The 15519-nt window shown below is 40.2% G+C and overlaps 1 protein-coding gene across 1 annotated transcript in view; it reads right to left on the reverse strand.

The window, feature by feature from the left end:
* Positions 1-1125: 1125 nt before the first annotated feature.
* Positions 1126-15519, reverse strand: part of glceb (glucuronic acid epimerase b) — a 45884-nt gene continuing 31490 nt past the window's right edge. Inside the window, exons 4-6 of the mRNA XM_083901247.1 lie at positions 8539-8784; positions 3277-3569; positions 1126-2386 (exon numbers count right to left, since the gene is read on the reverse strand). Coding sequence (XP_083757373.1) covers positions 1655-2386; positions 3277-3569; positions 8539-8784 — 1271 coding nt within the window. The 3' untranslated portion in view covers positions 1126-1654. The remainder of the gene's footprint in view (positions 2387-3276; positions 3570-8538; positions 8785-15519) is intronic.

Below are 15519 nucleotides of genomic sequence, written 5' to 3' on the forward strand. Positions count from 1 at the left end.
ACCGACCAATGAACCGCTGTGCTGGGTTTTTAGTTACAACGGCGACAAACACTGCGTCACCTTGAAAGCATTTTAAAGCATTACAGTCAACATTATAGCACGGAGGAATAATCACACATTTTTAGTTATGGATTATTGCAGGTTGGATGAGCTAAACTCAGGTTTTCTACGTCAACAAAAACACAACAATATTAAGATGCATTAGCTAAGACGTAGGCAACCAAATGTGTCAATGATGGGTAAGAACAAAGAGGAGAAACCGGTCGCTGTTCGGTTTAACAGTTTAAAATCAAATATGGTGGTTTGAGGTATTTTTTCTGAAGTGATGCACCTGGACAGAGCTAGTGCATAACTCAATATTTATATCAATAAAAAAGGGATTTGAAGGAGTTTTACTGTCTAATTCCCTAAAACATTTGCCATTATTCATCTGTTTCTTGGACATGAGGGTGCTACTGGGTTGGAAGCATAAAGAATGTAATTGAAAAAAAAGAAAAGAAATAAAAATAACCATTAAGGTTCTTTCTTTTTTGGCAATTTTCTCCTTATAATTTATATATTCTGTTATTTACAGCTTAATCTTCTTTGTTTTCTTTGTAAATCTTGGTTGAAACTGTAAAAAAAAAAAAAAAAAAGGTAACACTTTAGATTAGGGAACACACATTCAGCATTAACTAGGTGCTTACTAACACATATAAGTAGCATACTAGCTCTTTATTAGTAATTAATAAGCAAGTATTAACACCTTATTCTGCTTAACCTTATTCTACCTCTATTACGACATGGATTAAGATTTTTCCTACATAAGGTGTGTAATGGCAAATTCAATTTCTTTGTCTCAGAGCTACAGCTGCCCATCACCCTTTTCCGAAAAAACACAGAGCATCAGGTCCTTTTGTGCATTCAAATTACAATGTCTCGACTGAACTTGCACCTTCCTCCAACATCTGCAAGGAGTCGGCTCCCTGATACCTGCAGTAGACAAATAGGTGTGAAAACACGGCCTGGAAAGGCAGACTCCTTTGTCTACTGGAGGAATGTGAAAGGGGAGATGCTTAATTAAAAACCTTTTCGGCCGGCAAGTCTCTATTTCATTCTTCACTAGCAGCAGAGAATTTCCACAACAGGTGTTAATACGTGCTTAATATTTACTAATAAAGGGTTCCTATGCTACTTATATGCATTTTAGTAAGCACCTAGTTAATGGTGAATATGTGTTCCCTAATCTAAACTGTTACCGAAAAAACAAAAAAAAAGTCTGTGGTGAGTGCGTGAAAGAATTTTGCAAATAGGACTGCGTTTTAATCATTCAAGGACGTTTTCGAACATCATACATTGTCATTTTTAACACGCATGTACATGCCTGCAAAAACACACTCGCATTCACACATCCACGGTCTGTGCATAATGACAAACAGTAGAGTCAAAGAGCAGGAATGGAGAGCTACAGTTGTTGTTGTTGCAGAGATTATAAAACCTGCAACAGAGCACATGAGAAAGTTTTAGAGAGTTGAGAGCTGCAGCTGAATGAACTCATCTTTTACAGTAATCACCTCAACCCAGACCGGAACACGCCATCCTCACAGCTTTCACAAATAAAGCACACTCACTTCTTTTCAATCACCACCTCAGCTGTGTCATATAGACAGTTTGCCTAGTTGTGCTTGGCACGAATCCCCTTTAAGTAGTTTTTCCAGCGTTTGACCACATCTTTGAAGATGGGCGAATTGTCTATAGATGCCAGCAGCTGTAGCTGATTAATGTGTGTGGTGTGATAGTCCCAGCGTGCCAGGTTGGGTGCGGTGCCCAACATGAAGTGACGCAGGTCATAGATGCTCCCAGAGCCCGTGTCAAAGAGTGGCAGCATGGCCTTCAGCGACTCCATGCCGCGACTGAACAGCTGCCCTGCCTCTCGTCCAAGTTTCTCTCCGGCTGTCTCAGTCAAGTCATAGAGGCCCAACAGGGAGTAGATGAAGCCGTTGAGAACAAAGGAACTGGGCGTGGTGGGGTACTCCTCATACCAGTCGTATTTGTTCATGAACACAGCTTTGACCCCGTGCTGTGCTGAAGGCACCTTGTAGGGTCCGACTGCCTTCAGGGCAGCGTTGAGATAAACCTGATCCTTGGTGAGGAGGTAGGCTCTCACTAGCGTGGACATGGCCTGGCCCTGAGCCATGGCCGAGTACCACCCGGGTTCCAGAGAGCGGAAGCCTTCGCCCAGTTTGCGAGTGACCATGATGGGCCAGCCGCCTCTTTCGTCCTGGTTGCGAACCAGCCAGTGGCTGGCGGCAAAGAACGCGGACATGTGGGCCGTGGTGGAGATGGTGACGTTGTCGACGGAGCCGCGGCCGTGTAGAACTAAGCGCACCACCCGTCTGGGCATGATCTAAGAAGGAAAGCAGACGCATAAGTAGAGAAAATAATTACTGGTGGAATTAAGATTGAGTAATAATTCAAATATGAATGTTAAAGTAGACATATTATACCCTATTTCTCCAAGTTAACGTAGTTCCCTGATGTCCTAATGAACAGGTCTGTGACATGCTTTGGTCAAAATACCTTAAGGATGAAGCACCACAGCAGTTCAATCACCCTGCCAAAACAGCCCTGTTCAGAACGCTTGGTTTTGAGTGCCTGTCTCTTTAAATGCAAATGAGACACAGGAAACTATGTCAGCGTCACTGAGGCTCCGGCAGCTAACAGCAGTTAGCATTTGGTAAAGCCATCATTTGTGACTCTAGCAAGCACATTGCCGTCATATATAAAATGTATCCGCTGGACACGTAAATCCTCCGAGGGTGGAAGTTTGTGTAGGACTCTGAGCTGCACTGTGCAGCCAAGAAAATACTTTGCGGACTTCCGCTCTTCCGGATACCATTGCCCTCGCCTGCACTCTCGCGTTTCGTAGGGACAAAGCGGAGCTCCGCGAGACAACAATTCCAGGAATGTCTCATTGTGACGTAGCAATGAGTGCATAAGTCAACATCGCATGTTTTATCTCCTGTACTTAGACTGAGGAGGACCACAAAAACATGATTATAAAAAGTTGATTTTGTGCAATATGTCCCCTTTAAGATCATCTCTATATATTAAACTACAGTAAATTTTGAGAGAAATTAGATAGCCTTCACAGTTCTCATGGCAAAATGCAGCAAAACTATAAATGGAAGAACCAACAAAGCTTCACAAATGAGAAGAAAATAGTTGACGTTCTTCTTAAAAGTCATAGTTCTGGCTTGATGACATCACATAACAGTATCATTTATCACAGATCACCTTTGTGGCCTTCACAGCCTTGGTGTTGGAGAGCCCGACGCCCTTCCTGAGGTCGGTGAGCAGATCTCGGGTCAGCGTGCTCCAGGTGGTCCGTGGTCCGATCCCATAGGTGATTTCGTGATCTTTGAAGGCGATGAGCTGCGTGTTGGTCACGTAGTGAATGGTGAACGGTGGGCCCTTCTCCGTGGTTTCAAGAATCACGGACATGCTGCCATTGGAGGTGAACTTGATGTCCAAGCTGAGGATAAAGTCTTTGGAGTTACCCAGCTGGAGGGAGACGCCTTCTGAGGACTCTGTGGAGGGTGAGGATGGTGGGGGGGGGTTGTTTGGTTGCAGTGAAGAAAGAAATATGTATAATGCACAAGGGAGACATGAAAAGGCATTTTACAGAGTGTATTTAGGAGCATTTCCATAAAAATGACTGAAACTTCCGCTGATTATTGGAGGACAGTGGGTTATTTTTAGCACAGTCACTGAAAGCCGTCTGCAAAGTGTCTTTGGTTCTTTGACTCTCATCTTTTTACTTAAAGATTCACTCTGTAGTCACTTACTAAAAGACGACTTTACGGTCAAAGCCTTGCTTTCTTTTCTTTTACACTACTATAGGGTGAAGAATCATTGTCTTGTTGTGTGTTTGTATGCGTGAGAAAGGAGATGAGACACAGAGACACAATTCTCTTGGGATAAGGACAACAGATGTGCAACTGCAAACTGAACTTAATTAGTAGGAAAAAACAGGGAAGAGAGGGAGGAAGCTGAGATGGAAGAAGGGAGAGATGATTTTCTTTTCGTCATAAGTCTTTCCAACAAAACTCAAGTTTCCACTCTGCTGCATCATCTCTCAGCCAGTCGCCTTGAGCTCATTTTGGACACCCTGAAGTACTGCCGGCTTCTCAGTGGAGCTCCCCTTTGGTCTTGTTGCTGAGCTAAAACTGCGAAAGAACATTCTAATCAAGGCTCTCCAAAGGAACGAAGGAAGGAAAGTGGGTAGAAAGGAAGAAAGAGAAGAGGAGGGTAATGGAATGATGTGTCACACAAGTGCTCTTAAGAGCAGAGAGGGTGAAAATCAGCTAAAGTGAGAAGACAGTCAAGAGTCAGAGACAGAGATCTCGCATGACGCAAGCTGAAAAAGCACAGCTCGACAAGGTCGACCGAGACACACACAGAGTTGATCAGCAGGAAAATGAGGGGAAAGCGCCAGTCTGGCAGGGGCCTCTGGATGACTATAGCTCTTTAATGCACTCATAAATCCATTACTTAAGGCAATGCAGAGAGTAAGTGGATTTGTACGCTGGCCCTGTGATTACTCTGCCATCAATAAAGGATGGGCAGGGAATATAGAGGAGGCAATTCCACCTCCTCTTCCTTAGCTCTTGAGCTGTTTAGCAATAAGGCAGGAGGGAGAGAAGACATGCAGTTACAAACACATGTCAACACAAACCAGGTTTACATGCGGTGCATGGAACACCCTAACCCCCAAACGTGTTGTTTGTGGGATACACAAAAGAGCCAAGTGACAAAAGAACAATCAATGCACAAGTGACTATTTAATCAATAAATCAGTAAATTTCCATAAAAGGCTTAGCTGGGGAATTTTGAAAATATTCCATATTTGAAGCTATCCATGGGAATAAATAGAGGAACTAACTGGGGAAATAGGGTAATGTCATCAAAATGTCATAATAGTCATAAGAATACATCCATGCAAAATTACACAATTAAAAACATGATATTTCTATTGCTGGCAAAAGGGTATGGAGTTGGTAACACTTTAGATTAGGGAACATTTATTCACCATTAACTTGGTGCTTACTAACATATATAAGTAACATACTAGTCCTTTATTAGTAATTATTAAGTACATATTATCACCTTATTCTACATAATCTTATTCTACTTCTATTATGACATGAATTAAGATTTTTCCTACATAAGGTGTTAATGCATGCATGTTAGCAAGCACCTAGTTAATGATGAATATGTGTTTCTTAATATAAAGTGTTACCAAGGAGATCGAGCGTTACCTCCCAACGAGCAAAGACCCATTTCTGACTATAGGTCAATCGAGCTAGTCAAGATTAGGTTCCCTATGAAGATCCATCCTTCAATTTTGAAAATTCCCAGTTTATTCCCATAAATTCCCTTAAATTCCCATGGAAAGTTTCCACGTTCCCGGACCTTTGCAACCCGAGTCACATTACAGGTGCATTTACGATAGGCTGTTATCTATCTATATATCTATTTGTGATTAAACTGTGACAGCTTTTACCACAAGTACGTGTGGATGCGGTGGATGTACTTATCCTAACCAGAACTTTTAAACCATCAACTGACTGACCATGAGGATTCCGAAACCACAGGTGCTCACAGTGTTCACGGAGCTATGAGCTGAAGGCAGACAGTAGGTTATTATCAGGGGACAGGCGACTGATCCACTTGTCAGAAGCTTTGAGAGGCTGTTCAACTCCAGTGTCCTAGATACACTGAGGAGGGATACATGGAGAAGTGTGGGGAGTAGGAGAAGTGTGGGGAGGAGGCAAAGACAGGAAAAAGAGGCTGACAGCACGGGAATGGAAAAAGAAAATATGCATGAAAACAGAATAAGGCATGAAAATGGTTTTTGGGGGTAATCTGATTGTAATGTTTAGGGAGCACAAGAGGGGGGCTGGGGGGAGTGATAAGTAGGGGGGAAATAAGAAGAGGTTGAAGACGGACAGGGACGATTTATGAAGAATGAGGACTGCCAAGGGAGAGCTGATGAAAACATGATGATGTCAGGGAAAGAGAGAGCTGAGATGGGCAGTTGAAGCTCGAAGAAACGGTGGGTGAAGAACTGAACTGAGAGAGAGGGAGAGCTATAGAATTATGGAGAGATTGTCCTGGAAGTAACAGAAAATCAGAGAGTACAAGAAGCTTGGAGTCAACATTTTGACTTGAAATTATAAATAATCGTCACCAATCTTGTGGCTGTGGTTATTTTACAACTGTCAATCTGAGCCTTGTGCTTTCCTCATGTTTTGCAGCATCATTGGACCTGAGAACAAATGCATGCATTACCCTTAGGAAAAGGCAATGCACTACTACACGGACCCCAGTAGAAGGTTCAGTCAAGCCTTGTTGTCCCGAGAGTCCTTGTAAACATGCTCAGCTCTGGTTCTAACCCTCATCGATGCTTTGCCTGTGACTGGGGATCACTAAGGTAGGCCTTGATAGGCCATGATCATGATATGCCTTAATTACATTGATGATGAAGACATTTGGCTCAGATTCTCCAGGTAACCAAACCTCAAAGAAGCTAAATCAGCTGGGTTCAAACATCGTTATATACAGTATATTGCTTTAGTGCCCTTCTCCACTCTCCCTCACTGCTCAGTCTGTATCTCCTCTTTGTGGGATTTCAAGTCGTCAGAAATGTGAGTCAGACTCCATCCTTCCCCCAACACACTATACTGTGCAAAAAGTCTGAGACCACGATTAGAATTGATGTTTTAGCAATGCTATAATGACCACACAGCAGAATTATTTCTCAATTACTTTTTTTAAGATCAAGGAGATCCAGAAGATACAAGAAACATGCAAGCTGTTTTAGAACAACACATTTTCTACGGTTTTAATTGGTTTAATTTAGTGCACCCTACCCTAACACTTGAACAACAGCACAACGCTGGCTCTCTTAAGCCTGGAGTGGAATCCTGCTACTGTAAAACCTGTGTTTGTTCCATTTCATGGTTCATTCAAGACATGCTTGAGCTCCACATACACATGTATGAGTTAAACTCAATCAAAATTTGCTAATAATATAAGACCAACTTTCAGTCACATCATTAATCCAAATGCCAATGATCACAGATTTTGACAGATATATAAACAACAAAGGTGGTGTTGCCCTAGATTGGTATTGCACTCATACTGCTGCTCTGAATTCTGTTTAGAAGTAATGAGCGTACAATAAACGTCAAGGTTTTCCCCACCTTCATATTTTGTCTTTTTATAGATGAAATTTAAGTGCCCACAATAGTTAACAACTGTACAGTGAAGTAAAGGAGTTTGGAGCACAACATAAGTGATCTCAGTGCCAGGTGAACCAGGGATACGACGCCAGTTATATTGGATTCCTGAGTAAAAACACTGTAAAGTCAGTGAATTGTATTAAGAGTAGATGAATAATGTCGATTAGTTTCTTGATTAATCGAGTAATCGTTTGGTCCATAAAATATCCGAAAATTTAAAAAAAACCTGTAAATGAGGTACCTGTAAATCTTGTTTTAATAATGAAAAAAGCTTCAAACTATTGACTTTTAAATTAGTGATTGATTAATTTAATTCATCATGTAATTCACGTGTCACTCAAGGCCCAGGGGCCAGATGTGGCCCGCCACGTCATTTTATGTGGCCCACGAGTGATAAATTGGTCTTAAAAATCGGTGTTAAAATAGGTCTATGCTGCTTTAAGGTGTGCGTTGACCATAAACTACATTTCCCACAATGCATGGCGATTGCGTTACCCGCAAAGTGACGGCATCGCCACTAGATCGCAGTGTATCATTGTGCATCATGTGACGAGTGAAATAAGTAATAAATACAGAAAGTTATTTATCAATATGTTACGGAGTAGTTACCTTTATTTTATATTATATTAGGTCAAATTTAGTTACGTTTATTCTGTATGACAGTTACAGTTCATCTGGCCCTTTGAGGGTAACCATTATGCTGATGTGACCCTCAGTGAAAATGAGTTTGACACCCCTGCTGTAATTGTTTCAGCTCTAATTAAGAGAGATTCAAAATGAATAAAACCTTGTTAATGATTCACTTCTGGGAAAATAAAGACATTGGTATGATTACTTTATCTCACCAAATTTGCTTTTTAATGACGTCAACCCAATGATTGATGAACTTTTCTATCAATTTTTTTTTGCAATACATATCAATTGGGTCGATCACAATATAATATCAACCATAGTCTGACTATAGAGCGCCTTCGGGAACATTCACGTAGCATTTGATCGACATAAATGTGACATTGTCTAAATGTGTGATGCCGTTTCTGCTGCATCTGTAATTGTGTGGTGTCTCTACTGTCACATATCATCGTCTGCCAGTATTATCTGACATTCGCTGTGACTCACCACCGACTATCATCCTATCCTGAGGGGTGAACTTGCATATCAAGCCTCCTATGGCCACAGTTAAAGGAGATAAGCGGCATTCCCCCCCCCCGCCCAAGGCTGTGGATGGGCTCACGAAAAGGGGCTCACATACCTGAAGCGCTGAACTGACGCACGGAGGTCGCTCGGGTCTTGTCGTGAACACGGGTGAGACTGCAACCTTTCGGTACGTTCCAGGGCGCCGTGCTGGCACGGCTGTCCTTCTCCTCGGCTGTGTCGTAGATCTCCACGTGGGGAGCGCGTTCAGTCAGGTTTTTGCTGTAATGGCTCAAACCGTATTGGGAAATCTGGATGGCATAGAAGTAGCCTTGAGGACCCCACTGAGTGGACAGAGGAACGCCTGTGTGGAAATGAAGGGAAGGAGAATAAAGGATAATATTAAGACGAGATGGTCCTTTATTTGTCCCGCAGTGGGGAAATGTACATCGTTGCAGCAGCAAGACAGTAAAGATAAGGATAATAAATAATTACTGCTGGTTATGTCAACGGAGTTAACGGCGTCAACGTTAGCGCATGATGCGTTTCAATGGCGATTGACTGGGAAAAAGACGCGCTTGACCTCATGTCTCTAAAGTGACGCGAAACTTAAAAAACAGAGGCACACATACGCAGTACACAGGTATTGCTGGTGCACAGATATTGCTAGTTCGACTGTAGGCGCACTAAAGGCGCTAAAGGAGCTAAACGCAGCTAACTGGTAAACAGTGTCTGGACTCCGGTGCCGTGGCACGAAAAACTGCGTTACTTTAGAGAGACTCATTTTAACAATCGGGAGTCACGTAAACATGACATTACACACGTCTTTATCTGGTCAGCTGTCATGGAAACGCACCATGCGTTAACGTTGACGCCGTTAACATGCCTAGCACTATAAATAATAAACATGCATTACAAAAAAGTACAATATAAAAACATAACACTGAGAATAGTGTAAATTATACTATAGACTATTTCCAGAATATACAGTATGGACTAGATATTTCCATTATAAATAGAGATTGAGAATGAGCTATTATATGTTTATATTGATTGCACTTGTGTAAAAAGATAGTATTGCACATGGGTTGAGAATTTTGTCAAATTAAAATGAGAAAAAGGAATGCTTCTGTGGTTTTTATAGTCGTTTTCTAGCCGTTACTTTCAGTGTTTTGAATGCATTCAATATCTTGTGCTGACATTATCAATTTATTCATGTTTTCTCTCTCTCTTTTAAGCAGTGTACTTTTAGGTTTTGGGGAAAGCAGTGGCACACCGAGTTCATAAAAATTCCCCAACAATGACAACAACAGACTCAGAAACAGAGGACATCAGAAAATGGTCAATGAGAAAAAGAGAGGGGGAAAAATGTTGGGGAAAAAAATCCCCAACACCTGCAGCTACGGTGAAATCCAAGATAATCTACTGCATTTCACCAGAGGCCAGCTTCCCTGTTCACACAGCCAGAAATAGCTCAGGCAGGAGCATCACTCTGATTAACAGATAGTTCACTACAAGACCTTGTGACAGAGAGAGCAAATGGGGCAACCCAACCCCCCCCCCATCCTCCTGAGAAGAACATAATACACTAAGATGGCTGGTGATGATGATGTGCCGCCTCCCTCCTTTGCAACTAATCACCGCTGCACATATCCGATTCTTAAGTCGTGCTTTCTCATTGCTGCAGATTTCCTAATCAAACAGATTATTTTGCACGAATGCTCGATATAATCATTTACTGTTCTCTAGTGTCCAAACATGGAGCGTCCAATTGACAATGTCACACAAAAAATTAAATAAAATAAAAGAACAAAATTATTTTATTAATGTGTTATTAATAATAAAAAAAAGCACAGTAGGAAATACACACACATCCACACACACACTCACAACCCTGCCAGAGTTTCTCCATGCCTGTCTTGTTACTGGCATCTCCCTTGACAACTTAAGTCAAATGACTGTCAAAATCCTAACACTGTAGCACTGTGCTGCTCAGAGAATAATACTAATCCATGTGGAATTGACTGCTAAGCCTCAGCCACATATTTCTCCAACTCCAGAAAACAGACCTGAATTTTAAAAACTAGGTCTCCAGTCCATAACATGAATACTGACAGTAATATTGCCCACATACATATACATTTATTTTCTTTAAATCACTAGCTTTGTTTATGCCCTACAGCACGTCAGCAAACCTCTGACACGTGGATGAATACATGAAGACATTAACTCTGCAAAATGTCCACAACATACAGAGTATCAAGACTCAGAAAAACATGTTCAGATTGATTATTAATCGATTACTAAATTAATTGTCAACTGTTTTGATAGATTAATCGGTTTGAAGCTTTGGTCTTCATTAAAACAAGACTTCTGATTGTTTTAGCTTCTTAAATGTGAATATTTTCTGCATTTCTTTGCTCCACACAGAAATCATTAAAACCGAACCATTTTGATTTTTGGACAAAACAACACATTTGAGAAAATCATCATTTCCAGGTTTGACAAACGATTAATCGAGAAAATAATCAATAGATTAATCTATGACTAAAATAATTGTTAGTTACAGCTCTAGAGACAATCCAACATAGATATAACCTAATAATAATAATAATATTATAAGTCAAAAACCATTGAAGACAAATAATCTACAGGTAGAGCCTAAAGCAGTGAATGTTGGACTTATTTTTAGGTTTTGCAATCATATTATTGGCCTTAGAAACAACTTTACAGTCAATCAGAGCTGTGTTTAATATTCTTCCACCTTGTGGCTAGAACAACTTAATACACATTTAATGTTTGCATAACAGCTGGTTGCAAACATTTTCGGGGGGAATATTTATTGAACTAGTGGCCACAAACGCGGCGATGCCCATAAGGTGCCTGCAGCACAGTTCTAAAAATAGCGACGACAAAAGTGTTGAAGCGCAGCTGTGTGTAAAATGAGCAACAGTCAGTGGACACACAACGCTCTTTGTGAATAAAAACCCAATGTAAAGCTGCTGCTGAGGGCTGAAGTAGACCTGGGCTTGTTAATGACGGTTAATTATTGTGATCGCTCAGGGAAACGTTCACAGATGTCCATCAGAACAGCAACGCGGCAAAGCATTGACCATTAATAGCTCTGTACATGTTCATCTGCTGAAGTATCGCACCGTATGTTATAATAAAAACAAGCTCTTTTTTCTGGCTTCCTTCTTTGCTCCTCATAACAAAGAAATCATTAAAACTGCATAATTTTGGTTTGTGGACTAAACAAAACATTTTAGAACATCATCATTTCAAGGTTTTGGAAAACGCTAACCAACATTTTCGGATATTTTATGGACCATACGAAACAAAAACAAATGGACAGATTCACCGATTATAAATCGAATTTTTAGTTGCAGCAAAAGAGGTAACTGAACAGGGATGAGCAAATCAGAACCATATTTGGTATTGTTCAGATGTAGATTTTTTTGGAGCATTATTAACCGATAATTCCATTATAATCTATTAGTATTTTGAGAGGGAACGACACCTTGTCTCGGCTCTGGTCTCACCATAACTAAATCTGTGGAGGATTTGACCAATCACAGGACAGTTCATAGTGAGCAGGGCAACAAGTGCATCCATATGTTCAGGTGTTGAGAAGAGCTCAGGGAAAAGAGCTGTGATTCAAAAAACCTCAGTATTTTTGTGGATGAAACTGAAGAATGAACATTAAACAGCAATTCTGCCAACTGAAGCTTTAAAGGGGCCATATTTTACCCTATTTCTCAAAGTTAACCTAGTTCTCTGGTGTCCCAATGAACATGTCTGTGACATGCTTTGGTCAAAATACCATAAGGATGAAGCACCACAGCAGTTCAATCACCCTGCTATAAACCCTCCATCACTTTAAAAAATAAAAATAAAACGAAACCCTTAAGGGACATCAGCCACAGAAGCTACTGGGAGCTAACAGCTGTTAGCATTTGGAAAAGTGATCATTTGCAGGCTCTAACAGGCACATTGCCATCATATATAACATGTATCCACTGGACAGATAAATCCTCTGAGGCTGGAAGTTTGTGTAGAACTCTGTGCTGCATTGTGGAGCCAAGAATAGAACTTTTCGCGACATCCGGTTTTCGGATACCGTTGCCCTCGCCAGCACTCTCGAGACAACAATTCTAGGAATTTAGTGCATTGTGACGTCCCAATGAGCACAGAAGTCAACAGCGAGTGTTTTATCTGCTGTACTTGGACTGAGGAGGACCACAAAAACATGAGTGAGTTATCTTTTTCACACTTTGCTGAATGATAGGACCTCCAGAGTCCCAAATATAAGGAATGTAAATGATTAAAAACTTGGTTTTGCATAACATGTCCATTTAAGCAAATGACAGGAATTCACATGAAATGCAGGAGTAGAACATTTGAAATACAGTAGAGCTGAAAAGATTAATCGATTAATAATCGATTCATCGATTAATCGGCAAATAGTTGCCGATTAATTCAACTAAATTAATCGGCAACTATTTTGATAATCGATAATCGGTTTGAAGCTTTTTTCATGATTAAAACATGATTTCTGACTGTTTTAGCTTCTTAAATGTGAATATTTTCTTCGTTTCTTTGCTCCACATAAACAAAGAAATCAATAAAACTGAATCATTTTGGTTTGTGGACAAAACAAGACATTCAAGAACATCGTCATTTCCAGGTTTGACAAACACTGATCAACGTTTTTTAACATTTTAGGACATTTTATGGACCCAACGATTCTCGATAATCGAGAAAATAATCGACAGATTAATCGATTACGAAAATAATCGTTTGTTGCAGCTCTAAAATACAGTAAATCAAACAAATAACACATGCACATTGTCTCCTATGATTTAATATCTGTTCTATGACTGTGTTAAATGGTGGTCTCCAGCAGAACAAGTGAAGATAAAAGGTAGTGAAAGTAGAAGAAACTGATCATGATTTAACTACTTCCATAGTGTCCTGGCTGCTGGAGCTATAGCTCTCTCTTCTTCTGTGAATTCCTGCTGGAGTATTAAGTAAAATGTATGACATTTTAAACAAAATGTATATCACTCAGAATGTAATGTAAGACTAACTTGGAACTGCATGAACAGGACAGAGCAGAATCGAAATCTGGATTGTGCAAACTAATAATAGTTTGGTATTAAGACGGTGGAACAGATCTGGAAAATACCTGACAAAAAGTTGAGTTTTTCAATCTGGCAGCACAGCCTTTTCCAAAAAGAATTCTATGTTTTATATGTCTTCCAGCCAGTCCTGACCTCACTAGGGTCCTAAGCAAATCTCTACTCTGTACAACCTCTTCAATGTGTTATTTTTAAATTTAAGTAATTCAACATCTTTTAAAACACAAATACCTAAATCTACTATAAATCCTCAAGCCCTTCAGGGGATGTGATAAGAAATTGCACATAAGTGTTCCATGAATCTAGTGAACATTGATCCAAAGACATCAGACTAGCTTTATCTGAAGCCTAAATCTTGTTTTTGTCCCAATACTGTCACAATATAGGGAAAAAACTGCGGATATCAGTACAATTTAGTTGAAAGTGCATAGCTTGAATGCTGGAGTGATGTAGAAGGATCATCACGACAGTTAATGCACATCACTGAGGGTCCTGTTAAATCACTTTTCTGTGGGCATAAGGGTGCATTGAGAGAGAAATGATCCTACAACCTTGGTTCTAGCCTCTGACTGTTACGGGCTAATTAATGAATTGCTATTTTTACCTATAAAAATATGCTAAGTGGGAGAGAGGTGTGCATGCTCGCCGATGTGAAGTGCTACAAAGCAAAGAGCCTTGGGCTTAATTAATGGCCTTGATGAATGGTGCATGTTCGTATGACAGCTTAGAAGTGTTTTCTCAGTTCTGTACTCGATCTGAAAGCAAGTGGAGGGTGAGAAAAACCGGGCTCTCCGCTGCTCAGAGATATGGCTTTATACCTACCTGACCCATTTTCTATGATGTACGTATGCTGACTCCCATACATATTGTAGTAGGGCATGATTATGGTGGAGGTAGCACGAGTCATCGCCCATAAAGCCCATAAATTACTTGATTTCAAAAAATGAGAAGAACTTGTTAAAAACAACCTAATTAAGCAAGTATTAGGTTTTCTGACCTCTTACAATTCTCTGCACGAGAATTACAGAATATGAAACATTTTATTACAAAAGACAAATGCTCCTTGTAAATCTGTTTGTGTGATGAACAGAAAAGCCCACACAAATGCCAATTTGAGTAATTGCACCATTCATCTCAGCAAAAAATATCAGTTTACTGCTTGTGAATGGCTCTTACAGAGAGTGGCTGTCATTTCTCAACAAGCTAACATCTGCAACTGACACTTTACGAGTGTATAAATCACCGTTTACTACACATATCCACAAAACAAAAATCTTGCTTATTGACTGTAAATGGTCAGATTTGTCTGCCGTTGTCAATAGTAACAACAGTGTGTGTGGATTTTTAAGTTTGTATAGTAACAACGGACTCTTCATTGTGAGTTCCTGCACATTGTGGTATTTTAGCATTTTCTTAATTTGGTGACATTAGCTTTTTGCCAATGATGGAAGAATAATGAAATTATCTTAGGCATGTATGAACAACCACTTCTTCAAGGAAGCAGGGCACGGAAATGTACTGATGACAATGTGGTTTGAACTAATAGTCTTTTAAAATGAGCCATTGATTTTTCCAGGCAATTATTTTCTTTGAAGGAACCATTAAAAGGCAAACAAAACGTAAAAGAAAGGGAAGAATGAACTCAGTCTTTCAGCAAAATAGAGATAAAAATACTGAGCATGAGGTGAAGAAAAGATGCAAATTTAATTGACTTGATAAAAATCGACATAAAATTAATCTCATGCCTCCTTTATCAACGGGCCCTTTGCACAGCAGAAATTTCAACATGTTTTTTTTTTCCCCAAGAAAAGGTATCACTGATTACATTCACAATGGTTCTGTTCAGTCAGGATAGTGTGACAGTGAACCAGCATGCACCCTGCAGCCAAAGAAGCTTAATGGAACTCAGCCACCATTAATCTGATTATTTACACCTGTGATTCCCCTCCTGTGACCTC

This window comes from Microchirus variegatus, assembly GCF_963457635.1.
Source record: "Microchirus variegatus genome assembly, chromosome: 14".
In the NCBI taxonomy this organism is placed as follows: domain Eukaryota; kingdom Metazoa; phylum Chordata; class Actinopteri; order Pleuronectiformes; family Soleidae; genus Microchirus; species Microchirus variegatus.